Genomic DNA, 27824 nt, shown 5'->3' on the forward strand with positions numbered 1-27824 from the left:
ATAGTGCATGTCATATACGCCTTTCGACCTTTCCGCAATAATCTAAATCTCATTCACTAATTTGATGGAGAAGAACAAGTAAGGCCACCGGACGTTCAGGACATTGAGGCATTGAGCTAGAAGGCTTCGACATCACGTATGCGCAAAATAATGATAAAAAAGTATGTTCTAGTATTCATCTTCGTATGTATGGCTCATCTCACGCACGATAAACCCGCCAGTTCTAATAAGGAAAAGACGCGCTAAAAGAGAAGCAGAGAGGAAGAAGGGAATATCCGTGTCCAGAATATCCAATTTCAGCAGTTCAGCAGCGGGGGTATAATGATGGTGCCCAGTAAACGCCGGCGACAATGCAATGTATACAACAAAAGAAAAAGTGTAATGTACTGTGAAGACTCAACTGTTTTAGCCGCGCCACATGAACTCCTCGTCCATAGGCATCGGCGTCCGGTTTGTCAATTCCAGACTTTGGTTCATGAGCTCTGCGTCCTCTTCCTCTTCAGATCGTCGACTCGCGTTGCTAAGCGGCGTGGCCATAGGGCTTGTTCGCATCGACAGTTCGGCATCAAGACTAGCCGAGAGAGACTTTGTGTCTTCTTCTGGTTGCGTAGGTAGCGGTGCGCAGTCGGTGGAAGCCTTGCTAGCCCTCTTTTTCGCGCGCTCTTGCCTCGCCTCTTCTCTTTGTCGCATGAGTTCTTGTTCATGAGCAACAGCTTTCGCACGGCGTTCCTCGACGTCTTTGCGCTTGATGACTTTTCCGAGAGCGTCTGATGCTTGAATCAAGCCATCGATACTGATGGCGTGGTTAGTCATCTGATGGTTGATGTAGTGGTATACGCCGGCTGGAGTATCACATTGGAGGAGGGCTTTTTCGTTTAGTTTGAGGAGTGCGAGCGCAATTTGGAAGAGAAAGGTCGATCCGTCGTGCATGCAGAGGACGACGTCCCAGACGCGGAAAAGTGCTTCGGCGGAGAGACAGTCCGTGAAAACGGACAAAAACCATTGGAAGGTCAGGGCCTCGAGCTCGATCTCTAGTTCGTCGAGATGGGCTGATAGCCTAGGCAAAATCTCACTGACGTAGGAGCGAAGGACGGATTGATCGGCACGGGAGGTGAGAAGGTGCTGGTCATAGTAATGTTGAGGTAAAATCTCTTCGATCATCGCAGTGAGAACCCAGAACGCATCTTCCGGGGTGGGCATGATTAGCAACAGGCATGCAGTGATCAGATTCATGCCCTGACAGTAGCCAACCTCTGGATTGCGGCGGGAGTAAGCGAGGAGTACTTCCTGGAGCTTTTGTACACCAGGACCGGTGCGGAAGAAGATGTTATCGGTAAGGGTGCGGGTGATGTCCATCTGAATCTGCGTTGCAATGGTAGGATCATCCTCGCCATTGTTCACCAGGTCTTCATAGTAGCCTGGCATACGCAAATGCAGCGCACCGCTTCCCTCGGCCCAAATCGCGGCTCTCATATTGACGGGTATGCCACCCAGAACAAGGCGACGGAATTCCAACCACTTGGCACGCCCGATCTTGCCTTTGTTACCCAAGCCTGCGATGCCTACCAACTCACCATCGGCAAGAAATTGTTCAGGCATTGCATTAGCTTTGCCATTCTCGCCGATACTGGCAACGTCGCCTTCGCGCTTGTTTTGCGCACGTACTTTTCGCAAGAAGTCATTCCACTTGACAGTCCTTTCTCTTTGAAGATTGTCGTGTAGCTCACTCATCTGCTCCAGTAGGGACTGGACGGGGTCAAGCTGCGGCGGATATTGGCTGATGGGTGTAGACGGGCCTGGCGAGGTACTTGTGACTGAAAGCTCTGCATTACCTGAGACGATGCGTGAAGGTGATGGCTCTGGGTTGACGCTTGTTGTCGGTACGGATCCTCGCTTCATTAACGTGATTTGGTTCTGGCCAATCTTGAAAGAGGTCTCGCCTTCAGCAGACTCTACTGTGGTGATAGCAGCTGCAGCTGGAGTATGTGACAGTAGCTCAGTTGGATGCGTGGCCAGCTTCAGGTAGTCGGCCCAGGTCTTGCTAGCTGGCTGACTCGGTTGGTTGTCGGAGTCGGAGCTGGATGGGCGTACGGTGCCATCGTTCTGGTCTACAGGAGCGGAACTTGCATGTTCTGGATCTTCATCCAGAGCAAGATGATTGAGTGCAGTCCTGCCGTCGCCAAGTGATTCGACATTGCTACTGCGCTTCTGCCTGATGAGCTCGGCTGCTGCCTCACTCTGCCTCTTCTTGCGACGCTGGTCATAGATGAAGCCGAATCTATCAGTCAAATACTCGCTGCTGCCGATAAATCTGTTGTGCTGCTGTACTAGAGTCGGCGGGCGCGAGTCCTCTGGTAAAATTCGGTCCATTTCCACAGGCCCTAGATTGCTCATTCCGCGGGTGGGCTGAGTCGGACCGAGGCCGTTGGATACATTCTTGGGCTGCTCTGTCGTGGTGCTTTTGATAGTTCCATTGGGGCCCAAGGCACGGCCTCGCCTTTGTGTGCTTGCCAGCGAAGACTTTGCCGACTGCGCAGTCTTGGTCGAGTCCATAGAAGGCGCGCGGCCAACAGCATCCGAAGCAGTGGACTTGCGGCCTCGCACAGTGTTGGCCTTGTTAGCATTTGCAGAGTTGTTGCCTGCGACCATCTTCAACGCCCAACTTGCTAATGACGTCGACGATGATCTACGCGCCGATGCGTCTGTAGCATGGTCCTGGCTGTTGAGTCGGCGCAAGGCGGGCACAGCACCAGTGGGAGGCACGAAGAGATCGCTGGCGAGGGCTTTTCGTGGTGGCTTCGCTCCGCTAGATGCGCGTGACCGTGTATGTCCCATACTCTCGGCCTCTCTGTCCACGTTGCTCGCCACAGAGGGAGCGCGACTGCTCTTTCTGCTGGTGCCGGTCCAAATGAAATTCTTCCAGTTCTGTTTGCTTGGCGTTTCCGACACGACTGAGTTGATGGACATGACTTCTGCTTGTGGCGCTGAATTGCCCGTGTCCATGCCCAGAGCATCGGGATGCTCAGCTAGTTCGTCTTCCATGGCTCTGGCTAGTCTGTCCTCCATGGGGTCGTCTGGGTGCAGTCCGGTTGCTGCGCTATCGCCCCTCGTCCGCGTTTTGGTGAGGCCATTGCCTTGGTCCTTGCCCTTGTCCAGCTCGCGCAGTCGAGTCTCAATGTCCATGTTGGAGACCTCGCACTCCTGCAGCATCTTCCTCAACATGCGCTCCCGCTCCTCGGCTCTTCGTCGCAGGGCGGTGATTTGCGCATCGCGTTGGGCCAGGTCCCCGGCGAGTTGCTTGACCAGGGCCACTGCGCCCGTCTGTCGCAGCGCATCCTGTATGCTCTCGTCGCTGGCGAAGTGTAGGTTTCCAGGGACCTTGGCCGACTCGGTGGGTGTGTCGTCGAAGAGGGCGGAGCGGTCGTTGGTGGCGGACGAGGCTGCGACCAGACTGCCTACTATCTGCTGTGTCGACTTGGTGACCTTCCTGACAGTAGACACGGGCGTAGTGCTCTTGCTCAGGTCTGGCGGAGGGACCGCCTTGACCGTGTCGGGCGACGCAACCGTCCTGCTCTCTGCCGTCTTGACGCTTTCTTCAGGCTGTGGTGTCGAGCGAAACCAGCCATTTACGCGCGCCTGTGCCGGCGACGTCTCGGGGCTAGGCGACAGCGAGGGGAACGAGGTGAGGCTCTTGGTGTCGACTTCGGGCGAGGGCGCCCGGCTGCGACTCCGGCTGAGAGACGTGTTGGAAGTGCGCTTCGAGGGGCGCATGCGCTGTATGCTGCGGTTTCGTGGGTTGGATATGGTGGAGCTCTGCGAAGCCGTCCGTACTAGATCAACAGCGCGCGGGGGGTCCATTGCCGCCATGTTTGTAGAGTCTGACTACAAGCACGCCCATTCGTCTAGTCGGCGGCGAGACTGTGTCGGAGCGGATATGGTGCCGGGACGAGCGGTCGTCGAAATGTGCGTGTGTATACGTTGTGCGTGTATACGTTGTGCGTAGTGGACGTCTGTTCTCGCGTGCATGGGTTCGTATGCAAGTGGAGGCGCTGCGTCATATGGCGAGGCGATCCCTTGTAGTAGTACTCGTCGCCCCACGCTTCTTTGTATGTGTGAGCAGCTGCAAAAAGACTTTGGAAAATGCCACGTCCTCAGGGGCAGACAAAGCACACGGCGGATATTGCAAGTTATGAAGACGCAAGGGGCACCGGCACAGACAAGCACGACTCTTGGGTGTGGGTGGTGTCAAGCAATCAATCATTCCCGAGCCGCTAGGTCGGGTTTGTGCTTGTGCATTGCAGCCCTACAGCCACACTTTCACCCGAAACACGTTCCCTGGCGATCTCCCTTTTATGCCCAAGACCCTGGCCTGCTAAACACGCCGAGCTATGTTTCGCATCTGCCATGCCCGTCACCGACGAGGACGCTGCATTGGCGGCCGTTGCTACCCTGCACTCCTTGTCCCCTGAGCAGACTGAGGCCCTGGACGGCATCAACGCCATTCTGCACAACGGCGAGCCCTTTGTCGACGTCCATGAGCTGTTTGCCCTGTATAATCTTGTCTACTTCCGACAGCTACTCCTCCCACGTGTTCAAGTCATCTGGTCGCCGCGCTTGACTCTGGTAGGTTTTCTTTGCGCTTCACAATTGCTTTCTGCTACCGTCTCATCCACGACTTCTGAAGCCGGCCTCGTGTCCGGACCGTTGCCCCACACGCTTCTAGACTGCCGTGTCAGACAGCGGCTAACAATAGACACAGTGCGCTGGCATCTGTGAGTTATCCAAGGACCCCAAGACCGGAAAGTTCACGCGCATCCGTCTGAAGCTGTCGACGCCTCTGCTGCAGTACCGTCCACGCTCCGACACCATCAACACCCTGCTCCACGAGTCGATTCACGCCTACTTCTTCATCACCACCTCGTGGAGACACTCGCGCGGAGATGATGGAACCGGGCACGGCCTTGGCTTCCAGCTACTCGCCGACGCCGTAAACAACCACGGCAACTACAAAGTCACCATATACCACACCTTTCACGACGAAGTCGACAGCTACCGAACACACGTCTGGCAGTGCGACGGGCCTTGCAAGAACCAGCCCCCATACTTTGGCCTGGTCAAGCGAAGCATGAACCGAGCTCCTGGCAAGGGTGACACGTGGTACTCGAGACATCAGGCCGAGTGTGGGGGGACATTCCAGAAGGTGCAAGAGCCAGCGCCGACCAAAAAGCAATTGGAGGCCATGAGCACCAAAGAGCGCGCGGGACGACAGAAAAATAAGCTGGATAACTGGATCAAAAAAGACGTCAAAGCCGAGGGTAAAACCCCTGCTATGCCCATTGTCATTGGAGCAGAGAATGAGGCTTCAACATCTTTTCAAGCTGGCCAGAAACGGCCGCTAGCGGGCGAGGACCATGAGCCTGTCGTCCAGAAGAAGTTGCTTGTCGACTGTCCGATCTGTAGTATCAGATTAGCCGAGTCCGATATCAACGAACATCTGGACATAGAACACCTTTGATCTTACAAATAACATTTGCGAAGGCGAGTGTGCTACGTCATTGCGCATTAGAACTATGCCACGTCTCGGATCCGTGTTACCTCTCATCTGTTGGAGAGGAAGCCATCTCGTGCATCCAATGATTTCTTCCACACCACTAGCGCGATGCCGAAATCATCAGTACCTTCATGGAACTCAGTCCATCGTTCATACACCTCAACACCAACCACGTCCAACTGTTATTATCCACAACTCGTTAATGACCGTATTCCACATTTTGTCTAGGCGCAAGTAACCATAATCGTCTCCATCAATTTCACAGCACATCTTGGAGCTCACGCACCCAGTCAACTTTGTCTTCCGCCAGGTTAACATCTGTTCATCATGGCATCAGGCGCTCCATCGTGTTCGCTTCTACGTCTTCCAATAGAACTGCGCTACGAGATCTACGATTATCTAGGTCGCCGGGACTTTAAAAGTTATCCACTCTGCACGACGGCAGTCGCGTTTATTGATCGAACCGGCCCGCCAACTGCGCTACTTGTTACTTGTCGCTATCTCTGCGACGAGATTCGCGCCTACTTCCTCCCAAGGGTCACACTGGGATTCGTCCAACAGCAAAAGTCAACTCTCCAGAGTATTGATCCAATCTCGCTCAGCGTCATCAAGAGAGCAAAAAAGGTTCATGTAAGGATGAGCTGGTGGGAAATACCAAGAACTGCCAGAGATTTCCGACACTGGCCGTACCGAGTGAATGGGTGGCTTGCGGACCTGGTCAAAATGTTGCTGGAAAAGGCCAAGAGCTTAGAAGTCATCACAATGTCTTTCGATGAACCTACCTGGGGCACTGAGTGGGAGCAGAAAGAGAAGACACTGGCTCCACTAAAGGACATTGCCGGCCGGGTAAAGTTTCGATTAGGCGAAGTGGAAGCTGGCGAGGAGCTCACGGATGAGGAAGAGGCGGAAGAAGCCAAGTTGAAGGGACCGCACAGTACGTACACCAAGACGGTCGGAAAGGAAGCTGAGTTGAGGAGACGGCTAGGTGCATACCTAGAAGAACTCAACGCGGTTGCGTTGCCGGTTGTCAGCTCTCGAGGTGGAGCGTGGCTTTCGTGATGGTTTGAGTGGGAGTCGCACTACTAGATCCGATATCGTCCAGTAGCATAGAGCTCTACTAGCCATGATATCCAGAACTTCCGTTCTGCTTCGCTTTATCACATACCCTGCATCGCATGATTCGTTCCCTTAATTCCTTCATCTTGTCGCCTGTATCTAATCTGTCTACCGATTCCATCGGCACTGTCGCTGTCACTGTCACTTCCGCCTCCTATACACTCGTTCTCTTAGTCCACATTCTTCGCTTTGTTCATAGCAGTTAAGAGTCTATTGACATACCGGCGTCCAGTCTCAGCTCGCTCTCTATCGGTCTTGCACGCCTAGGATGTCATCAACAACATCTAGCACTTTCGCAGTCACCACGCGCTCTCACCTCCCCCTATGCACCTTCATCACTGCTCTACTGGAACCTTCTTGCAGTCAGTCCGACATCGCAGGCTAACTAGGTAGCTCATCATCATAATTCGCGCGCTTGGCCCGTGCCTCAAGTTGATATCGCGCTCCAAAAGCTGCCTTCACCTGCGACCGCGCTTACACCGCCCACTAAATCGCCTGTCTGGAACCTTCTCCAGGCAGCGAACTACCCACAGACCACGCCGCTTGATTAATTCTCCGCACTCGCTAAGCGACTGCCGGCGATCTGCCGGCCCCCCTCCTGTCTATATAAACCCCCCTCCCCCACCTCTCTCACTCTTTCTCTCCACTCGCTCCATGAAATCGACTCTCTCTGGCAAGTCCACTTTCAGCATCATGGCCTCGTGCTTCAAGTATGCCATCTCTTCCTCCATTTCCACCTCTGTTTTTGCTAACACTTCCAGACCTTGGCCAGGATCTCATGATGTATGACATCATTCGTCGCCAACAAACATGATGATTATCAGCATCACTTCCACTCTCACTCGACTGTCGACAGTCTCGATGACTTCAACACCCCTCCACCCTCTCGCCTCGCCTTGATCAACATCAACATCGCCGCCTCACACATGCCTCATACATATCCGCCTCGGTTCAACATACATACCTCACTTCGATTCGACCTTCAGCTATCCTGACACACATGTCAACTTCGGTCTACCAAACTACCACATCGAACACACACGGTCTCGTCGACATGCACCACACCGACGGCAACCCGGCATAGGCACCAACCTCTCTGGCACCGGCTCCGCTTCGACTGTCGACAGTCTCACGCAACTCCCGATACCGATACACTGCGCATGGAAAGTCAAGTTGTGGCACAGGGATGTAGGACAGTCTGCATGGTTGGCCCTCGAGTTGGTTGCGGTTTGGATCAGAAAAATAAAGTGGTGTTGAGTCGGTATCATTGGAGGTCAACATTCACACATTGGATGTTTCAACCATTTCGACATGCATCGAGCAACAAGGTTGGAGGACAGACGGTCAATGGCGCTTCGGCGCTAAACTGGGCCTCTTGTTGTCTTCTCTGAGGGTGTTGCGGCCCCTGGGATGGTTGAACGTCTTGGTGTGGTGTTGGCTGAAAATGATACTGCTTTGCTCACTAGTTGGATGAATTATGGTTGACTTTGGTGGTATCTGGAGGCCTTGGTGGTTGGATGGTGCAAGGTTTTCAGCCTGAAGGTTTTCCAAGCTTGGTCACAACAAGTGTCTCTCAAGGAAAGGTTAGAAGGGCGGCTGGCAATTGGATCCTCAACTTAATCAAACCAACTTTGTCACTAACATCTTGTTCATGTTTCTGCTTGCGATGATCTTTGGTGATTGCTTTCTCCGTGATGCTTCTAACCTCTTTATGAATGATGAGTACGAAATGTCTCTAAGTCATTTTCGCTTGCTGTATATTGCAAGCAGATGCTCAGAAGTCTTAAGAAACCAACATTGCTTTGTTGTTTCCTACACAATATCAAAGGGGTGCATCGCTTAGCTGCACGGCCTCTATCAATGTCGCCTAAGAGTCGCTGTAAGCAAAGTCGTATCCGTAAGCCGTTTGCTGTTGTAAGAGAGTGGGATCAAGAGTGTAGGATCAAGTATGCTGTTCTGCTAAGCGAGAGTCACGATTAATTCCATGAGGTATTATTATACTATATGTATTTCGGAAATATCTAGGTTATTCAGTCAATGTAGTCTCAAAGGCCGGTACAGTTTCGTACAATAACGCCATCATGTGATACGCCAAATAGATGAACGCCAACATATAGTCGGAACTTTCAGGAACACGCCTCCAAAGACACCCCAGGAAGGAATTTATGCATCTGGGCATCGTCTACTACTGCATTCCTTTTGCACTGCTCTTTGGTGTGCGCCCAAAGCCACAGCGACGCACTATTCTCCGCCACAGCCTCCCCAGAACCGTCTTAATCAATCGCAATCGCACTCTCCCTAGAATCACCTCCCTTGTTCTTCCATCCTATCCCCACCCTCCCCCTCCTCCTCTTCACACCACCCATAAAATTCTCATGCTCTTCCATACCCAACGCCAACCACTCCTTCTTCAGCCCCTTCTCAGCATACGCCCTCCTACTCTCCGCACTCCTCATACTATACGGCCCTTTAGCCTTCTTCTTTCCCTCTCCTTCTCCAGTATCCTCTTCGCAAGAGTCCTCGTCTTCCATGTCCGGCGCTTGCCACCACCCACGCCCTTCAAAGTACTCAATGTTTAGGTGCTTGATTATGCGCTCGTGGGCCGAGGGGCGCGGGCGCAAATATGACTCGTCAGTGGCTTTGGAGCCGAGGAGCGTGTGGATGTAGGTCTTGCGGGCTTGGACGTGCGGGGTGGAGAGCATGGTTGCAGTGCCGCCCATGCAGTGGTAGAGACCAGTTGGTAGAGGTGGAAGGGTAGGATGAAGTGGGGAGGGCGTGAAGAGGTCGAGTTTCGAGAGGTGGGTTTCTTGGATTGCTTGAGTCATTGTCTGTGAGGATGTATTGTTAGCATTGTCGTCTACTGGACAGGTTGAAGAGGGGAATTGGAAATGTACCATCTTTGGAAACTCGGCTTTGTCGCATTTGAAACAGCATACGAGTGTCTTGTAAAGACAGGCTTTCCTTTTACTGGGTTTCTTGCAGAAGTAACATATTTCGGCTAGCCATTTGCGGCGGCATGTGAAGACTCTTGCATTGCGCGGTGGTACAATGTCGGCATGGCGTTTGAGGAGGTTGCGCGCGTATTCTTCGACCACGGCATTGAGTTGTTTGTTGGTAGCGGCGAGTGCATTGAGTGGGTAAGACGTGAGGTTGAGGTTACAGATGGGCTCGGTGTACGAGAGAATGTTGAAGAGAACCTCTGGTGGGAGGGTATCGAGCCGGTTCATGCTGTGGGGTAAGACAGTAGCGCGACGACGATTAGAGTCGCGATGAGATCAGCCCTGGGTTCGCGCGGCTTTAAGCGGAGATAAAGCTAGTCACCCTTTCACGCGAGCGACAGGCGACTTGACGCGTCCCACCCCTCTCACCTCGTCTATGGATACCAAAAAGCTCAGTGTCGGGAGGCTATCAGCTCAATATGCCTTTGTGACTCTCTGCGCCTTCATGGAGACCCGTTGCGCCCACGTGCCAAGTGATCATCTGGGTATACAAACGCGCTGAGTATCGTCGAGCGCGACCCTTTTACAAGCAATTCGGCCTCTCGGGATACCTCTTACCTGATCTTTAATGAGCAGTAGTCGTCTACGTTTTGCAAGGACATGAGCATAGGCCTCAACTGGCGGTGTACAGACGAAGCTGGCAGTGAACGCCTTGGGCGAACCATACTGCCCGTCCTGTCATTCTCATGCTTGCGTTGAGTTGCTTGGAACGTGTTTCTTACAATGTTTATGCTAATAGATGCTAGTCATCGGACATACCAGCTCGTAACAACGAGCAGTTCTCGACATCTATACGTTTCCTCATTCCCGAACGGTCCGGACCAATCTTTGCCGAGATGACTACAAAAAGAGGATCAGAGGTTTAGACCCGCACGCACATGGGCTCAAATATAATAGGGAATGCTTGCGAAACTAGCTGGACATCACAAAGGCCGGGGACGTCTCCCATGTGCTTATAGCAGGTCATGTCTTACAGTAAGACAACTTTGACTGGATCCTGGCTGTAAAATGGATGGTTTTCCGAAATACAAGCTTCAGAAGTCCTTCTGGACCTGCCGAGAGCATGAGAGCTTTCTGTGCGACTCAGAAAGGCAACAGGTACACAGGCCATATGCTGGCAAAGCGGGCATTCGACTGGTAAGTGTACAAAGGAATATGCCTCCTGCCTACTACACCAAATGACTTCCGCGACTCCAGGCATAAAGGTTATAAACGTAGCCGATGTGGCTCATGAATCAGGGATTATGGGAGGGCTGGGCCGGGCCTGTCTGGCGAAGGATGACGGCAGCTGGCTCCGAAGATGTTGGAGTGGCCTTAAGGCATCATCCCACGCGAAAGTTTATTTTGAACACGCGCTGCATCAGCCAGGCAATAGGAGGCATGCCACTTTTCGCCACAGTCGTTCGCGACTGGTAAGGTTGCACTGCCATGCCGAACAGCCATTGGCTTGCACTGTCTCCAGCCTCTGTTTCATGAGGCACAAATGAGACCCGTCGGTGATTGGGTCTGCCTTGCCAGGTTAACGGCTGCTTAGTTCTTGACCTTGTGGGTTGTTAGGCTGATCAGCTAGCGTACCCGGTATGCCGGTAGTCGGTAGTCTGAGCCTGCCGGCCCGCTCTTTCGACATCATGCACAACATGCTCTGACGTCCTCAAAGCTTTGCGAACAATGTGGGCAACTTTGGCCTTCATTCACGCGCGATATATTTCGCAACAGCGCCCTAGCTCTCTCAACTAGTAAGCACGTTTGTCTAGCTTCTGAGACCACTTATGTCCTGCTATCTTCTTGCTGGAGCAGCCATGTACGGACAGGACTGGCCCGGTCCGAGTGACTAACCCCGGCATCTATCCTTACTGGTGTACTACGAAAAGGGCCGATGCCCTTTCTGGGGAACGAAGTATCCACTTTAGTCTCCTGCGGGACGAGTGCCGTTGGTCAGCGAGTAAGTCGTTCGACTAAACAAACTCTGGAGAAAATCAAACTAGGAATGCGCATCACATGCCTCCGCTAGAGGTGTGTAGAACGCCCGAGGGCCAGGGGCACAGACACCTTACAGCCTGAGGTGGCAACGGTGTTCTCGAGGAATACAGTGAAGGACCTCTTCTGTACTATTAAGGGGGAATCATCGCCTCCGCCCGTTTGAAAACAAGTGACCCTCTGCTCCCCTTTCAGCTGACTACCAGACTCATCGTCCTAGGTCATCATCTTGTCTAGTCTTTGGTTGATTCCGCTGCTGTTCAGGTGACTGTACGAACATTAATCGGCTTATTGTTCGCCTTGCTCTTTTCGAGATCCTTTCGCTGCTTCTGGTAACCTAGGCCGCGTCCTTACCTCTGGAGCCCGTTCTCAGACATATTTCGCTACACATAACGTCCTTACATATCCCGTCAGTCCACTGCACAATACGATGAGCCGCACTCAGCGCCACTCTGGCGGCAGTGCAGGCGGATCGCGCCGTAATGGCGGCGCTGAAGGCTGTGAGAGCTATCGTGGAGACTCACACGGAAACGTAAGAAAGGGCGGTCACACATACTGAGGCTCACCACTGACAACGGGCAGCATACCACATCTACCTCGACTTCAAGAAACCATGCCTACGACCCGAGCAGAGACTCAATATATACCCAAGCGCCGCGCCCATCTAGGTCCGATCACGCCCACCTTACCCAAGTGACCAACAACTCAGCTTTGAACACACCACCTCCCCCGGCACATCCTCAGAACCTACCGTATCGCCCCTACAATGCACAACACCAGTTTTTGACCAACCACTCGTCATCTCACCTTCGGATCTCGCCTTACGACCCCTATGGTAGGGATTTCAACGCATCGCAAGCTTTCCAAACCACATCCCTGGCTGGCGTTTTTGCACAGCCGGATAGGCAGCCATATTATCCTGCAACCGGCGGCTCCCGTCAGGATCAAGCTGCGGACCGATACGCCGACCCGTATAACACTGTTGGTCATATTAGACGTGACGGAGCGGTTTACGACCAAGAGGAGGAGTATGAGGAGTACAGACCATATGGTTCGAACGTTCATCAACACGGACAACGAGGATACTACGGAAGTAATGACACATCTCGCTAAGTAACGACATGACGGTATGATCTGGAATGAGGTGAGAACGGCTTTCTTTATATTTACATATTCTGGTTCTTTGGGGCGTCTATGGGTGGGCTGCAGTTCTGGCCCCAGGCTTGCATCCTTCGGCAGTGATTTTCGAGTTCGCATCGGCCTATCGACCTAGCGCTTACGATGTCATTTCTGACACATCGGAAGACGTTGAAGTGTTCTAGCTTCAGCCTTGCTTGCTTGGTGCGCTTTCCCCCTCCACCGGATGCGTTCTTCTTCTTTCGGATCTTGCCTTTTTTCCCATATCGACTGACTGGTACAGTCATTGTTTCTCTTATACATCATACACAAATCTTTGTAGCGCATTAGCCAGTGGGTAGTTTGGCGTCCAATCTACATCCTTTGTCCAAATGCAACTCGATCGACCCTCATGACCTGTTCTGAACGTTGGAGACCTGTTGGAATTCTTCCATTCCCACCGGCTTCCCGAATTCAGATCCGACGCGGTTGAGCCGCATGATGCTGACATATCCGCCCGTCGGCGCAAATGACACATACACCTTTCACCGGAGCTTCACCGGAATCGCTATCATCCACAAGGCAACAACTCTATCGCTCACCGGACATTGATAAGGTAGCCGCCGCCGAAGACTCTGTCACCGGAGAGGCATGCGTTGGCCATGGTGAAACATGTTACTCCATTAGGTGTGGTAGCGTTAACCAAGAGATGAGGACCGCCATGAAATAAAGCTCTGTCAACCAGTCAATCACAGAAGGACTCGCACGCTTCTGCAACAAGTATTGAGTCCTTCTTGGAGGCGTCGATAGGACTCATATGCAGAACAGGAGGACCTGCCACGATCGACTCGCGTTTGCCGTGATGATATGTCGTCTAGACAAGAGTATGTAGATCCACTGATATGCTTCGTCCTGCATTGCGGCTATCATGCTGCAAGGCAAGGTTTATTCTGCCTTGTCCAGTCGGCCCAGCAGGTACATGCTTTCGCGTTCAGTCTGCATTGTTTTCACCGATCAGAGCCCATGAGCCGATCTTCGCTTCACGTGTAACTTCAGCGCTCTACTGGAGGGTATCGATACAAAGATCAGTCCAAAAAGTGGGCACGGCTATACACCCAGCAAATTGTTGGTGCGACCTGAGGCTCCTGGATAAATGATCTTGGCACGGTGGACCTGAGTACGCGCGGCGGAGGCGGATCTCATGGGGCGCTTAGTGTCAGCCGGCACTAATAACATGCAATGCAACTTTCCTGCCATTAGCACCTGCTGCAAGAGCGCAAGTGGAGCTCGTGGAAGGCATAATGGATGCTACGACGCAACTCATGTCGAGAAGAAGCAACTCGCCAGAACAGGAACCATGTAGCGAGTCATGGTTCCTGCAGCGGCTTTGGGTCGAAAGCAGGGTCGCGCCTGTCACATCTCCCGTGGTAGGCCGTTCCAGTAGCCTGGTCGGAAGGGCTGTCAAACTGGCCAGACTTAATGTTGTGCTCGAGGTCTGATCAGCACATGGATTGCCCCCAACGTCTTTGTATGCTTTATTCGACTTTGTTCATAGCATTCGATGCGTTGCTTCCGATGATTAACAATTTCGGCTGGTTCGAGATAAGATGACGATCAATGACGTGCTCTACGAGGTGATCTGTGCACGGACTACGCTAACATAAAGCGGGGAAGTACCTAGCAGTTCCCGAGACCCAGTGCGACGTCGCCTCAACTAAAGATAAACCTCCAAAGATTTCTAGAGAATGTGACCGTCCAAATTTGGCATTATTTGCGAGACCTGCTTCACTTTTGCTTGGAGGACTGTCTGCCTTACGGAAGGCTTGACACTAAGGGTATACGTAGTTGGGCGGCAATTCTGCATGCCTTGAGGCCGCCTACAGCATCGTGACATACCATTTTCTGAATGGCGTTAGGAGTTGAGTATAATCTGACCTCGAGGTCCTGCAAAAGGATCGGCGGCTTCGCAGCTGTTTGAAGGAATGCTCGCGCCGTTTGGAGGGAAACTCGTGCCGTGTACCGCCCCCTATACTGATTCGAGAATAGCCACTGCCGGTCTCTTATCGTGACTGTTGTTGCTTGATGTTGGAGGCGGTTTATCGTTCCAAGACAGACCGAGGTTTCATGACGCGCCGCTAAGACGAGTTGCACCTGTCCCCGCAGATATGGTATGCGATATGGACGGACATCCAATCGCTGACCGTTTATTCTCTTGATGCGAATCACTTGTGCGGCTCCAGATACCCAGTCGTTGATCTATGTGGTTTGTTGAGGCGACAGGCTCTCGTCGAGGGCATCGAGATCCAAGTCACTTCACCGGTCTTTATTGACAGCGCCCACTTTGTGGCTCAGCCTCCCCTCAAGGCTGATCCCCAAGGCAGATTTGAGGAATCTCTGCCTATACCTTTCTCTATTGACAGCATTGTTTTTAGCCCCATATTTGCGGCTGTGCTGTTGGAAGAGTGTGATCTGGAAAGCGAAGCGTCGGCGTGTTGATATATCTGAAGCTATGCCTCTTGCTTTCATGGAAGAAGCTCGCGCTTTCGACGGTTCGTTAACCCCCTTATTGTTTGCGTGAGCAGAGCCGCATCTTCGCCAGATTGCTTTTGACGACCGGTCAACCCCACGTTCGCCACGGAGCAGGGCCCTTGACAAAGTTTGTTCCTCCTGGACTCTCGAAATCACTCACTAACAATGTTTTCTCGAGTAGCAAAACCCTTCTCCAATATGCGAGCCCTATCACCGCCACCGCCGGTATCAGGAATAGCCCCGCTTCACTTCTGGGACGTTAGTATCGTCCACGATGCCGATGTCTCGATCTGGAACACGGTGTGGGCATGACCCATGTCGACTCGAAGGGCGAACCCTCTCCCCATATTAGCAAGATCGCTCCGATGTCATGCTTGGCATCGCCTTCTTTGCTGTCTGATTCATCCATGTCGACGTGCCCAATGACCCATCACCAATTCGAAAGCCCGAGACACAGAACGCCCCAGGCAACAAGAATAGATGGACGACCCAGCTGAATGTACTACCTTGGCTACAACAGCTTTCGGGATGGGGCGCGTCCCGAGCCTAGCGACCACTCGTCAACCCTATACGCTCACCATATACGTTGCAATCCAGGGCTGCTTAGTGCGATGCAGAGTCCTCGTCGGACTATCGCTTCCCTTTGGTTCGTTGCGGTCGAGACTGCTGTCGGTAACATGGTGTGTCGGGCGTCAGAGTAGTCCTTCTGCTGGCTTGGTGCCCTCTTTGCAGCAGCTATCCGTCACGCCACCGGTTAACAACGCGTGTCCCTATCGCCAGTCAGTACAGTCCTCAAGGAACTTACATATCCACCGCTAGCCATGACGTCTGTCTGTCCGACCGAGCTTTGGGGTTGATAAGGTCCTCCGGCATTGCGAAGGCTCATTGCCACATAATTCGAAGCCATCCCCATGTTCTGAAGATGCTCATCCATTTCGAGACGAAGCGTCGCTGGAGTATCACGTAAGTGAGTCCGAAATCCTCGCACAGCCTTCTTGCAGCGAGAACGCGTCGTATTGATTTGTTTGTAGCATTTCCACAACTCGGCACAAACTTGTTCAGGCTACAACGGAGCCAGGTGCACGTTCATGCACCTGCCGAAGGTCAACAGTCGCAAGCCAGGTTGATAGCAAAAAAGATTCATCAGTCTCGCGATATCCAAAGGATCCTACCGGAGACGATTCGCCTACCGGAGATTGCGTCCCCATCTTTAGGTGTCGAAACTTCTTCCGCAAAGTCCGTCAACTTTCAGTACGGATTCATCGGATGTATCCTCATCGATACGCAGAAATCACCCCTGAAGAACCTCCACCACCTTACGAGCATCAGCAAATGCAGGAACTTCCTGCCTTGTCAATCCACGAACTTCCAGATCAACGCATCCTCGCACCAGAGCTTGAGGGACAGCACGGGTTTGCTGAGCTAGAAAGTCCCATGGATCAGCCCAACGATGAGTCGCTCCATGCCGGACTAAGTCGAAGGTCGTACTCATGTTCGAGCGAATCGAATGAGCACGTTGCAGCCGTAAATCGTATGGCTTTTCGCCGAACGCCATCCTTCGAGGCACCAAGGCTACTCTGGAGTCTGAGTACCCAGCAAGACCTCGGTGCAGCGCCCAGTATGACCAGCGGCGAACAATCACATAAGTCGTCGCCCATATCACCTCTCACACCCGAAGTCAGTAGCGACTACTCTAACCAGCTTCACCCCAACACCGATCTCGCGCCTGATGATATATCACCGCTAGAAAGTATCTCGCCCTTCAAAAACTCTTGGGTAATGACAGATTTCGTCGACATGGAATGCGATTACGCCTTGCGTGCCACTCGCCCAAAGTCGTTAGCAGCGAGCTCTATGGAGTCGGTTCAAGAAAATGTACAACTCTCTCAAGTGCGACGTCTCGATATCCGACCTGATGATTATGCCGCCTTCGCAGTGCCATTACCGTCCGCAAACCAAGGATCATACATCCCCCGCGACCACCCAGCTTTCGCAGGGGGCGATTCTTTGCCAGAGTCTTATGCGCAGTACCATGGCACCACAAACATCCGCTTGGGTATTTATGAGTACGGCAATCCCCTTGGATGGCAGTATCGTGGAATGTGCGGACAAGATGCGACTGAAGATGGAGATGCTGAATACACGGACTCATCCGCAAATATGCCAGGATCATCGCAATACACCCCACACTTCGCTGAGTGTCAGCCATCACCGGGCAGATACATTGAACTCTACGACCACCAAGCTCCTGAAGTTGACATGGGATTGAGAGCCGATGAGACTGATTATCCGCCAGAACATTGTGGGCAATGTGACAAGATGTTTAGTGGCAGGTACGCTTTATTTCCCCATATCTCACTCGTACATGGGTATTGACTTGACTACAGGTACCGCAAAGGTAATTTGCGAAGGCATGTCATCGCCTTCCATAGTTCCTTGGCAGTCGTCGTGGGTACAGCGTGCCGTATCTGTAAGAAGGCGTACAAACGCGCGGATGCCACCCGTAAGCACGAGTGGAAGAAACATCGTATCCCAGACGCAAAGCCTAAGAAGCGAACAAAGTAGTCACGCCAGCCGCGACACTATGATCGACTGCGACGATGAATGCGTCGTAGTGCAGATCGGAGGCTGGGATTCCTCCCACCCTGGTGGTGCAGATAGCTGCTTGCGGCATCTTCTTTTTCCTTTCCTTCGGGGGCACTGTTTGTCGTTTTAATGCGCTGGGGCGCTATTAATGTCTTTTGGCGCGTAAGCGCATCTTTCGAGTCCATAGATGGAAATATAATGTGACATCAATGATAAAGATGCGTCCGATGGTTGTACCAGTGAATATGACATCACAGTCTGCCACGCCGATGAGTAGTTTGGTAAGCTTCCCGTATGCTGTATTCCGTACTCTGGGCAAGCATAATTCAGCCGACTCTGACAGTGACTCATCGTCATGCGGCTCTGCGTATTGACCAGTGCCAGTTAGGCAGTTACAGCAGACGGCACCATAATGGCTCGATTCATCGTCCTATTCGCCAGATGGCATCTCGGTGTGGCTGCTTGCGTTGCTCCACTCGCAACAGAGTAAGCAAACGCCCTGACAAGGTTAAACCCATGCGCCCACGTGGCCAACACTGTTAGCCCTCGCCCTTTAAGTCCAGTAAAAACCGCTGATCCTTTCTACGATGACTTCATACAATAAAGTTGGCACAGTAGATGCGGCTCTGTTGCGTCCAGCAAGGGCTTGAGAGGTCGTACATGGTCAAGCATACACTTGCTGCTGATCGGCGGATTGACAGGTGACCGACTGTGGTCGTATTCGACACTGTTCAAAGCTTTTTACATGCTCTCAGCTTAGACAGCCCAGCATCTAGCCCACAAGAGTTCTAGCTGCATGGAATTAGTGGTCGATTCAAGCTTTGAGCTGTGGCTTCCGTAAAATGCCCGTAGACGAGTTCTAGACCTAACCTTCCAGACACATCTATTTCCGGTGCTTTTAGAGATAGGGCTCTTCGTGAACAAGAATACCAAAAATATCACTTAGCATCGCGCTGATGTTGCCAACGCATCCACCACTTGCAGATTGACAGCGATCATGATGGGTATATGCGGCGAGTGAAGCTCACACCGCCGGATGAAAGATGCCGGGAGACCGGTTCTGCGGACACATGCGATATGTGTTGGTTCGTCAGAACAATGAGTCGGTAATGACATGGGTGATAGTCATTGAGGCTACTGTTGCCGGTCAAAGGAGGCTTATGAAGAACACATTTCTAGCGCTCTGCAGCTGAGTGTAGGGTCGGTACAGCAGCATGCTGCTGCGGCAGGGCTTTTGGTACGGCGGAATCTAACAACGGGTTGACGAGTGGTCTTTGACGGAAGTGACGGAGGCGCCTTCCTAATCCGTAGCACGAGAAGCCTCGCGTCAGCCTTTGCGCCCGGCGATATAGTCTTAGTCTAGGGCCCGGGGATGTGCCAAGCCCTCCAAGACCGCGGTCGTGCCCGGAACTGAGGGAGTCACGAAAGAGTAATGCTGATAGAGACTTTTTGCAGTGTTCGAAACCTCTCCGTACATGACCAGGGTGATCCCCAATCTGTCACGCGCATAGGTGGCCGATCTGAACCAAATGTAGAAGGTATGTTTCCCATGGCATAGCGGCCGATTCCATCAATGACAGAATGCGCAATCTGTACAGCATGTTGGCCAACCATATGGCCAACTACATGGCTATTGCATTCAGATCCGGAACCAGCGGTCGAAACGGGCTGTCCATGGGTCGATCTAGCAACGTGCCTACCGAGTTTCCATGGTACAGGGTCTGAAGAGGGGGGCTCTGCTTTCCATGCTGCAGCTGAATCAAGACTGACATTATGCCAAAGAAAAGGGCCCAGCTTGATGATACCCTTTCGAGTTGCGATTGTGGGTCGTGCAGCCCAAAAAAGCCGCCTTTTGTCCTGTTGTCAGAGATGTCGTGGCGTAAGTGCTAAGTCTTCGTGTTTCCTCCGACCACAACTTACAGATTAGCTGGTTCGCAACGTGGCGTAGAGAAACGGACACTACACGAATCTGTTTCCAGTCCATGCGACGCCGTTGCATCCGGGCCGGTCCTGCATGATGGGGAGAAAACGGCATGCTGAGCTACCGAGGCGCGTGACGTGTTGGGAAAACACAGAAAAGGCGAGCCGGCTTGACTACCGGCTTCTGCGATTTGATCTGTGGGCTCGCCTCTGGAAGAGCCTCAACTGTGGCAGACACGATCGGCGATCATTCCCGACCCTGTCATTCCAACCAAGTGTAGTACGGTTGACTGCGTGATTGCGTGTGCAGAAGGGGGAGGATTCATGTGGGGCCAAGTGATTTGGCTGCGTTTAGATCGGCATGCTAACGCTAAGTTCGCAGTAGCAGCGACCGGCTGCCTCGAAGGATGATCCTCCCTTCAGGTGACCCCCGAAAAGATCTAACAATCGACATTGTTGCGCATGGTGAGGTACGCGCACACTTGATTGCTTTGGCGGGACTGGGAGGTGGCATCCAATGAGCCCCCATGTTACAGGGTAAACACGAGCTAGGGTGACCATTGTGTCTGAGCTTTTCTCCTACTGCAACTTCAGAGTGTGGCTTGATGCAATCCCTAGAGCTTGCGGGCCGTTCATGGATTGCGCGCGCGAAAGTTTGCCGTGAATGTAACAAAAAATAATTCACGCCAGGAAAACCCACATCATGTGCAGTGTTTTGACGGCTCAGAGATCTAGTTCACGCCCGTGGGATGAATCATCAAGTGTGACTTCGCATGTGGTGGCTTGTCCGCAGACCATCAGCTCCACCTAGATTTAGTAGAGGCAGCGGAGCCCCCCAGCCCAGATGCGAGATGCTTTGGTCAAGATGAATTTCGACGTAGGAAGGGGATCTCCCTAGGATCGCTGTGAGACGTAGGTGCCGAACACAGCTGTCCGCATATACTTTCACATCCCGTAGTAAGATCAAGAGATCAAAATGACACTACATCCGGTAGATGTTGTTGTCGGTATGCGCGCTCAATGTACCCCGCCTACGCCGGCGTGTAGCTGTATGCAAAGTAGTTGCATACAGCCACCGCATGCATACTTGCGCATCTGCAACCAATTCGTTGCAGCAAGTGACAGATAACGCTCAGGAAGCGACTTCCGTTAAAGAGGCGCTGAGGGCCCAGGCGTCGTGGTACTGATTCTTGGGGACTCCTCTGCTAGTCTTCGGACTGATTTCCTCATGTGCCTCTACGCGTTTCGATCGCCCTGTCATCGCCGCATGCACTGTATTTTGCTGTAATAGTCGTACCCTGTGCATAACATCATTGCAGGCGCCCTCGTGTAGTCTCCGAGCCGGGTCAACGCCATCGTCACAAAAATCTCCGAACCACAGCTACTCAACATGGTCTGCCGATACGCAGCTGGTGCGCTTCCTAGGATGGCTTGGGCGTCCACAATGATGGTCCCAGGGATATGGAAACGCTAGTATACCTAGGCAATGCGGTATGTCGCGTTTTAGTGAGATGGTGAAAAGCAGGCAGCAGGCGACAATCAACGTGGCATACGCCATCAAGACCAGACCGTGTGTCAAGCTCCGGGATACCACCTTGATTAGCCAAGCCTCTCTTGTCACTTTCGACACGGTAACGACAGGTCCCTCCTTTGCTGTGCTCGTGGTTGGCGTTGCGCTGATTCGTAGTCCCCTTAGCTTCCGACAGTCCTCCTTCCAAGCCCACCCCAGTCCTTGTTGGACACAGCACCGGAAGCATATACCTCGACCGCCACCTCCACTCCTTCGTCTTCCGCCTCGTCCCCCTCAACCGCGAAGCTCCGTCGCTGCCTCTGCAAGCCGAACCTCACCTCACAACACACATCTTTATAGACTTTCATACCGAGGTCTCAGCCTGCTACAATCGTGACCTTCCGCAGCAGCACAGCAACGGTCTTTTGTCCTTGGTGGTCCGGCCTGCTTTAAGTCGTTCTTACTTGTCATGAGAATTTCGAAGACGACGTCTTGTCGAAATCGCCTTGCCATCCAAGTACGGGCGATCCCCTCTGGACAGAGGTTCGCGCATCGAGTATTTGTACCCGTCACGTCTTAGTCATCGATCTGCCTCAGTCTCCCGCACCAAGACTACCCACGACATAATACAACACGCCGTTGAACCATCGAGAAAATTCCAATCCGCCTCTTAGCATTCGTCTTTGGCTCTTGACTCGGAGCTCCATCGCCGCCTAGTCCAGTTCACGCTGTGGCCTCTTCTGGACGTCTCCGTGTAGCCCTCTGTCGCCAGGCACTGTCACCAACACATCCCTACCCGGGCTCGCATCAACCTCAGCATCGCCTAGCTCTTATTTCGATAACTCCAGCCACCGCCGCGCATTTTTTTCACGTCTCCAGTCTTCGTATACCTTCCACACCGCCGTCGAACGCCAACTGCTTATTGCCATCTCGCCTCTTTCACTTCACTTGAGAGGTATGGCAGACCACAACCGTCGGACGAAAAGGTACAAAAGAGATCCGGGATACGCAATGCCGCCTATTTTCGATGGAGTTGGAGCAGAGTATGGCGCCTATCAATCCCGACCACCTCAGCAGTCTCGACACGATCCGCTGAGGAGCTCAGGGGTATGTAACCACTCCCAGCCGCGGAGCGAAACAGTCGCTACTCCCTTTGGACGATATAGCCATGGAACAGAGAGTTTCCAAAGCGATTCTGACTTTCGCGAGAGAACTATTCGACCTTCATGGCATCATAATGGCTACGCACCTTCCGCGCAACAATACCTGTACAACCTGGCATCGCCAAATGTTGAGTCGCAGAACATGGCGTTTACTGCCGAAGGTGTAGTCGATCCCCAGGTCTATGGCAGGTTCCGGCCGCGCCCTCATCCCCCTCTCCTCCACCAGCAGTCTACTGGTTCCAGCTTCACTGGCTCAGAAAATGGCTCAAATATGTACTTGCACCCAGGGCCTGGTGCGGTAGATCAATACACGAATGTAGAGACTTCCGAAGATCTACTCAACCTGTCTCCTCTGCTAGAACCCAGTTCCTACGATCTTGATGATACTGGAATGCTAGATCTTGACTCCATCAAGCAGATGGACAATGGCCAAAGCCATGCTGCCCCCTGGTCTTTGTTCAAGCGGAGCGAGACACCAGGAATGCCTCAACACGACGGTGTCCATTGGACAGATCACAATGGAGCTCCAGACAGTTCGGCCTCTGGATATGATCTGGCTAGCACCAATTCCAGTTATGTCATGGTTCCTAGACCCGCAACGTCATTTCTGCAATCTGGTATCCACAGCAATGGCATGTATGACAGCATAGCGACTGTCCATCCTGTACATGGTGCTCCACCTGACCCCCACCTTTACGGCCAAACAAACACCACCCCTGGCGTTTCCATCCAGCCAGCCACACCACCAATAGGTCCGTCGCATATAGGGCCATACTTTGACTGCACGGAGATCCAGTAGGTAATAACATGCTCTTTGGCGCCACCTATCGCTGACAAACTGGAAAGGGAGGAATCGTATACGCCATCTTGCACAACAGATGCCTCTTCAGCTACAACAGCACTTGAGCTCCAATGCAATGCTGCGGGCTGCACCGCGGTCTTCCGGGGTCTCTACGCGAAAGGCAACTTAGCTCGACACAAGAGACACAACCACAACGGGCCGAGGGTGTACATTTGCGAAGACGAGGGTTGTGACCGAGTGTTCAGGAGACAAGATGCCCGACTTAAACACTATCGGAAATATCATCCAGATCTTGCAAGCCCGTATGTCGCCCGAACCGATCGAGATCTCGCTTTGAGTAATATTGGCGCACAGCTGGATTGAAGATCGGCGGCTGGCATCGGCGGCAGCCTCCTCAGGAGCAGCGGCACCAAGACTATCTCTTTCTTGCTCATTTGCGTTCCAGGAACACCCCGGCCTACTAAGGAGTTTCTACCGAACGCTACGTGGCCCTACGCAACTCTCCTCTGTCGTCAGCATTCGCATCCCGGTGGTGCTTAGTACCGTTCATTAGTGCTCTTTCTTATGTTGCCGTATAACAATGACGCATGTCGCGAGCCGAACACCACTCCTGCTTGCGCTGTGCATGAACGCTCCTTATTTATGTTCTCATTTGTGTTCCTTATCTTTTGGCGTTTGGATACGTTTGCGAAGAATGGTCTTGGTGCTGTTGTATGTCTTGACGAAGTGTGGTTGAGGAGATGTCGTGCTGGATGGCGGATGAAGTGGTACCTCACGGAGGAGGCCCACAACACATCTTCGTCTAGGCAGTAGTTGCCTTGTCGCAGCCGTGCATAAGAACAACAAAGAAGCCGGCGGTGAATGTGATCCTTCCGAAAGGACGACGATGTCAATGGAGGACCGTCGAAGAGCTGGGCTGGTAGTTGAGCGCGTCGGTACTGGACTGCGGTGACTAGGGAAGCAGGTGGGGCAAGGCCGGGCACTGCCAACCCGAACTACACACGTTTCATGGTTAACACCTAGGCAGGCATGTGTCTGGCCTAGCCCTCAGGATGCGATGAGCTCCATGTCGATGACTCACTGTGCTGGACGATAAAACTAGGCTTCCTCTATACGCAAGAGCAGCCTGGGGTTTGCGCAAAACATGAAGGCTTCGGCCCGACGCCTTAAGTTGACACAGGGCACAACAGGGTTCAACGGAGAGTTGCGAACGAGCTGGTGCGCTCCGTGCGGCAGGGCGTACCGACGGCTACGGACATGTCGCTTGTACCTCTATATCTCAACCTCTAGCGAATATGAGGCAGAAGCGTCGATCCTTGTAAAGTGAGGCGAAAGCGAAGGTACGTGAAAGGCGTCTGATTTCCAGCTAGCGAAATTCGACTGACGGAACATCGCTTGTGCTAGTAGGTCTGCACAAGTTTCGGGTATAGACGCAGTCGCATGTAGTCCTCTCAAGCAGAACGCGTGCGGCGGGGGCCCATGCTACCTATATATCAGGCGGGACGGGAACCTGCCCATCAGAGCTCGCTGCCTGCATCGGTCTAGGTTGTTACGTGGTCGATCTGGCCCAGTTCCGCCTGCCATATATGGGACGCCCGAATGCTGCCTAATATTACTCGCCACGCTTCTCTAACATATTGAGTTCTCTCATCCCGTCTCCTGCGCTGATGGTATCCAATAAAGCTTCGGTATGCGTCTTGGTTGCTTTCACTGGCTGTCTTTGAGTCAAAGCTCTTGGATTCTCCGCTCAGGTAGCCAGTGTTAAATCGAAGGATGGTCACAAGCGTCGCCATGTCCAGGTTATACGCAGTAGGAGTAACTGGTCGGCGTTGGGACAGATACAATCGGCTCGACGGCCTTGGTAGTGCTGGATTGGACTGGACTGAGCTTGGCTCTTGGGTTAATGGAAAAGATTACGTACCAATCATGGCTTGGATAGACGAGATCGAACGGTGTCAACCTTTACAGCTGAAGCCCCTTTTGCCTGAGCACAGCTTTCGTGTTCCGTTGCCAGCTGACACATCGGGTGCTGATGACTGTAAACGCATAGTCATATTCCTAAATGGGGATACCCTCATTGCTCGAAAAGAACAGACTCGCTTTGTCCGATATGAAGGAAAGATATCCCAATGAAGAAAGCTTTTTGACGTGTTTTGTGGCGACTTGTTCTAAAGATGGCAACGCCACCCTGCTCAAGTGGCGCAGCATTGCTGCATCTTGAGATCATCAGTCCTAATGTATATCCGGGCGTGCCGAGAGCTTTAACGCTACAGAATCCAAGAAAGTAATAAAATCATGAGTTGTTATGTTAGGATTTCAATGCCCAAAGTTTTTGTTCTGTGATTGTGGGTGAGGCTAACACTAGTACCAGCGATGGCTGAATCGCGCATATGCGTCTCCGAAGCCCTATCGCTCTAATCCTTGTAACTACCTAGGTACATAGCGATCACTTCATTGGGCTCCCACTTCTCGCACGTAAAGTTCGTATGAGAAAGCGATTCGTCGAAAATCGATGAAATTCGGTAGATGCATGACACGCCCAATCAGATCGTGGACCTAGCTGCCTCATCATTCTCATTCTGCCGCACACTCTCAAGGTGTTGTCATTCAAGCAGCACTTCATGTCCAGCTCAAATCGGTGACTTGATGCCCAACGCATAGCTTTTTCATCTTCAAACGCAGTTCCCGATCTATGGTCACGAAGCCAGTCATTCAGGCATTCCATCGCTCGATGGTGTAACAGCTGGCATTCTTGGGCGGTGCTGCATGATAACTGCGTCGAGCCCGAGTAAGAAGCAAAGAGCCATGTGACTGACTTAGCTGTCCTGCACACCGTTTTCGTAACTACCTATCCTCTCACACCTCACACCGTCAGGATAAAGTGCTATCAAAGATGATTTGTCGAAAGTACGGTGTCACAGACATACCACACGAACACGGCGGCCCTAATAACGCCCTATTTTACTGTTCAGCGACGCTGTACTACTCCAACACCCGAACTCTGACGTTGCATCGAAGCTTGAGATCAAAATTTATCTACAACGATTGGACTTGTGCTGCAGACAACTGACCTTGCGAACCCAGTAATCCTCGCAAACCCAGTTCTCAACTAGTGTACGTCTGAACCATTTTCATGCTTCAACTAGGTGCTGTACACCACCGAACTAGCGCAACGGTACTGCGCTGTCCATGGAAAACCGACAGCTCGGATATCCGTTATCTGATGACGTTTGTGGGGTGCGAGGATGTTAGACGACCTGTCGACGTGTCGTCGGGTGTTGCATGTGATCCCACGATACGTCTTAACGACATTTTGAGGCATTTGTTGGAGTGTGCATTATGAAGCGATGCTCACTGAGTAGGCAAGGCAACAGCAAGGTGCCCTCATGAGTCTTTTGGTTGAAGCTACGGCTAAGCACCTTTTGGAAACCATGCGTCATGGCTGCAAGTCATCCCGAATCATACCATTGGTACAGCGCGTCTGACAATTCGTAATGTTCCTGCATAGCTAACCTGGTTTGCTGTATGAAACCCAGGAGGAGTCATGCTGTAGCTGGGACGCAGCATTTCATAACTAGTATGCTTGAAGTGGGTAAGCGTATACTGACCTGCAAGACGTGGCACTCAGTCTTGCCCGAGCTTTATCACGAGATGGTTTCCGTCTCCGCCCATGAATCTTGCCCCGATCTTTAAATGCGAAACGGGATGTTTTTGTGTCTTTTGTTTCTTGTTGTTCAGGGTCTCGAAATGTCGGACCCGGTCTGTGGCCACTTGTCAGATTCCCTTGGCAAGTGGGAGGCGAGAGAAAACGAAGCTGAGGCTGTGCTCATCGAAAATCCGCCACAAAAGGTGAATATGAATCGGAAATGTGTCGAGAAGCCAGCGGAGCGTCCGTTCCTGCATAGTCTGTGCCTGCAGTCATATGGGTATCAGGTCGATGTGGTAGTTGTTGGGCGCTGACGGTGTTCAACGTGCGCATGTGCGCCCACCCACGAGCGTGTCTCAGCCAGATGACGCAGAACGGAGGTTTCATAGTAAACATTGCAGGTGCATATGCTTTGCTATCAATTGCTTACAAAAGGGTATGGCGATGTGACACATCGCAGACAGCTTGAGATGATGCCCAGGTGCCATCAACTAACCTGGAACGAATAGCGATGCCAATGAACGCTCGTACAGTAAGTAAAGCTTATACGCATTACTCTCAGCTGGCATTGCCACCTGCATTGATGACGTTGCAGATACCAGTATTGCATTCCACCTTCCTAGCATAGTCGAGATGCAGATGAGATGCCATCTGGAGAATCATACTCACTCTCCAATGAGCTCTAAGCTATACTCGAGCTGTACAGAGTACCTGGGCAAGTGAGCATGGAGTTGATGGAATTGAGTAGGGAGCGCAGACTCGGGGTGAAAGGGGTTGGTGATTACTCCTTCGGGTAAGAAGCTTTCTATAGACGGTCGTGCACACCCCATGTCTTTTCTCACACGATCACGCCTGTTCTGCTTCCTTGCCTACTACCACACACGACATACATGTGAGAAGGCCTAATAT

At 52.4% G+C, this 27824-nt stretch overlaps 6 protein-coding genes across 6 annotated transcripts; 4 read left to right on the forward strand and 2 right to left on the reverse strand.

The window, feature by feature from the left end:
* Window positions 1-405: 405 nt before the first annotated feature.
* GT037_005291 (uncharacterized protein) lies at window positions 406-3867 on the reverse strand (the record flags this gene model as incomplete). Its single annotated transcript, XM_038930338.1, has 1 exon — window positions 406-3867. The coding sequence occupies one exon, from the start codon at window positions 3865-3867 to the stop codon at window positions 406-408; it is 3462 nt and encodes a 1153-aa protein (XP_038787288.1).
* Window positions 3868-4404: 537 nt separating this feature from the next.
* On the forward strand, window positions 4405-7448 carry GT037_005292 (zinc finger rad18 domain-containing protein; the record flags this gene model as incomplete). Its single annotated transcript, XM_038930339.1, has 4 exons — window positions 4405-4623; window positions 4760-5475; window positions 6088-6485; window positions 7429-7448. Coding segments are annotated over 4 exons (1353 nt in total), but the record flags the coding sequence as incomplete, so codon positions are not given.
* A 1492-nt stretch (window positions 7449-8940) lies between these two features.
* GT037_005293 (uncharacterized protein) lies at window positions 8941-9894 on the reverse strand (the record flags this gene model as incomplete). The annotated part of the gene is made up of 1 exon (XM_038930340.1): window positions 8941-9894. One exon carries the CDS (start codon window positions 9892-9894, stop codon window positions 8941-8943), a length of 954 nt encoding a protein of 317 aa, XP_038787290.1.
* A 2179-nt stretch (window positions 9895-12073) lies between these two features.
* Window positions 12074-12756, forward strand: GT037_005294 (uncharacterized protein; the record flags this gene model as incomplete). The annotated part of the gene is made up of 2 exons (XM_038930341.1): window positions 12074-12175; window positions 12226-12756. 2 exons carry the CDS (start codon window positions 12074-12076, stop codon window positions 12754-12756), a joined length of 633 nt encoding a protein of 210 aa, XP_038787291.1.
* Window positions 12757-16554: 3798 nt separating this feature from the next.
* Window positions 16555-17853, forward strand: GT037_005295 (uncharacterized protein; the record flags this gene model as incomplete). Its single annotated transcript, XM_038930342.1, has 2 exons — window positions 16555-17621; window positions 17676-17853. 2 exons carry the CDS (start codon window positions 16555-16557, stop codon window positions 17851-17853), a joined length of 1245 nt encoding a protein of 414 aa, XP_038787292.1.
* A 4462-nt stretch (window positions 17854-22315) lies between these two features.
* GT037_005296 (uncharacterized protein) lies at window positions 22316-23632 on the forward strand (the record flags this gene model as incomplete). The annotated part of the gene is made up of 2 exons (XM_038930343.1): window positions 22316-23262; window positions 23314-23632. The coding sequence occupies 2 exons, from the start codon at window positions 22316-22318 to the stop codon at window positions 23630-23632; spliced, it is 1266 nt and encodes a 421-aa protein (XP_038787293.1).
* Window positions 23633-27824: the final 4192 nt, after the last annotated feature.

This window comes from Alternaria burnsii (genome assembly GCF_013036055.1).
Source record: "Alternaria burnsii strain CBS107.38 chromosome Unknown 740, whole genome shotgun sequence".
Lineage (NCBI taxonomy): Eukaryota > Fungi > Ascomycota > Dothideomycetes > Pleosporales > Pleosporaceae > Alternaria > Alternaria burnsii.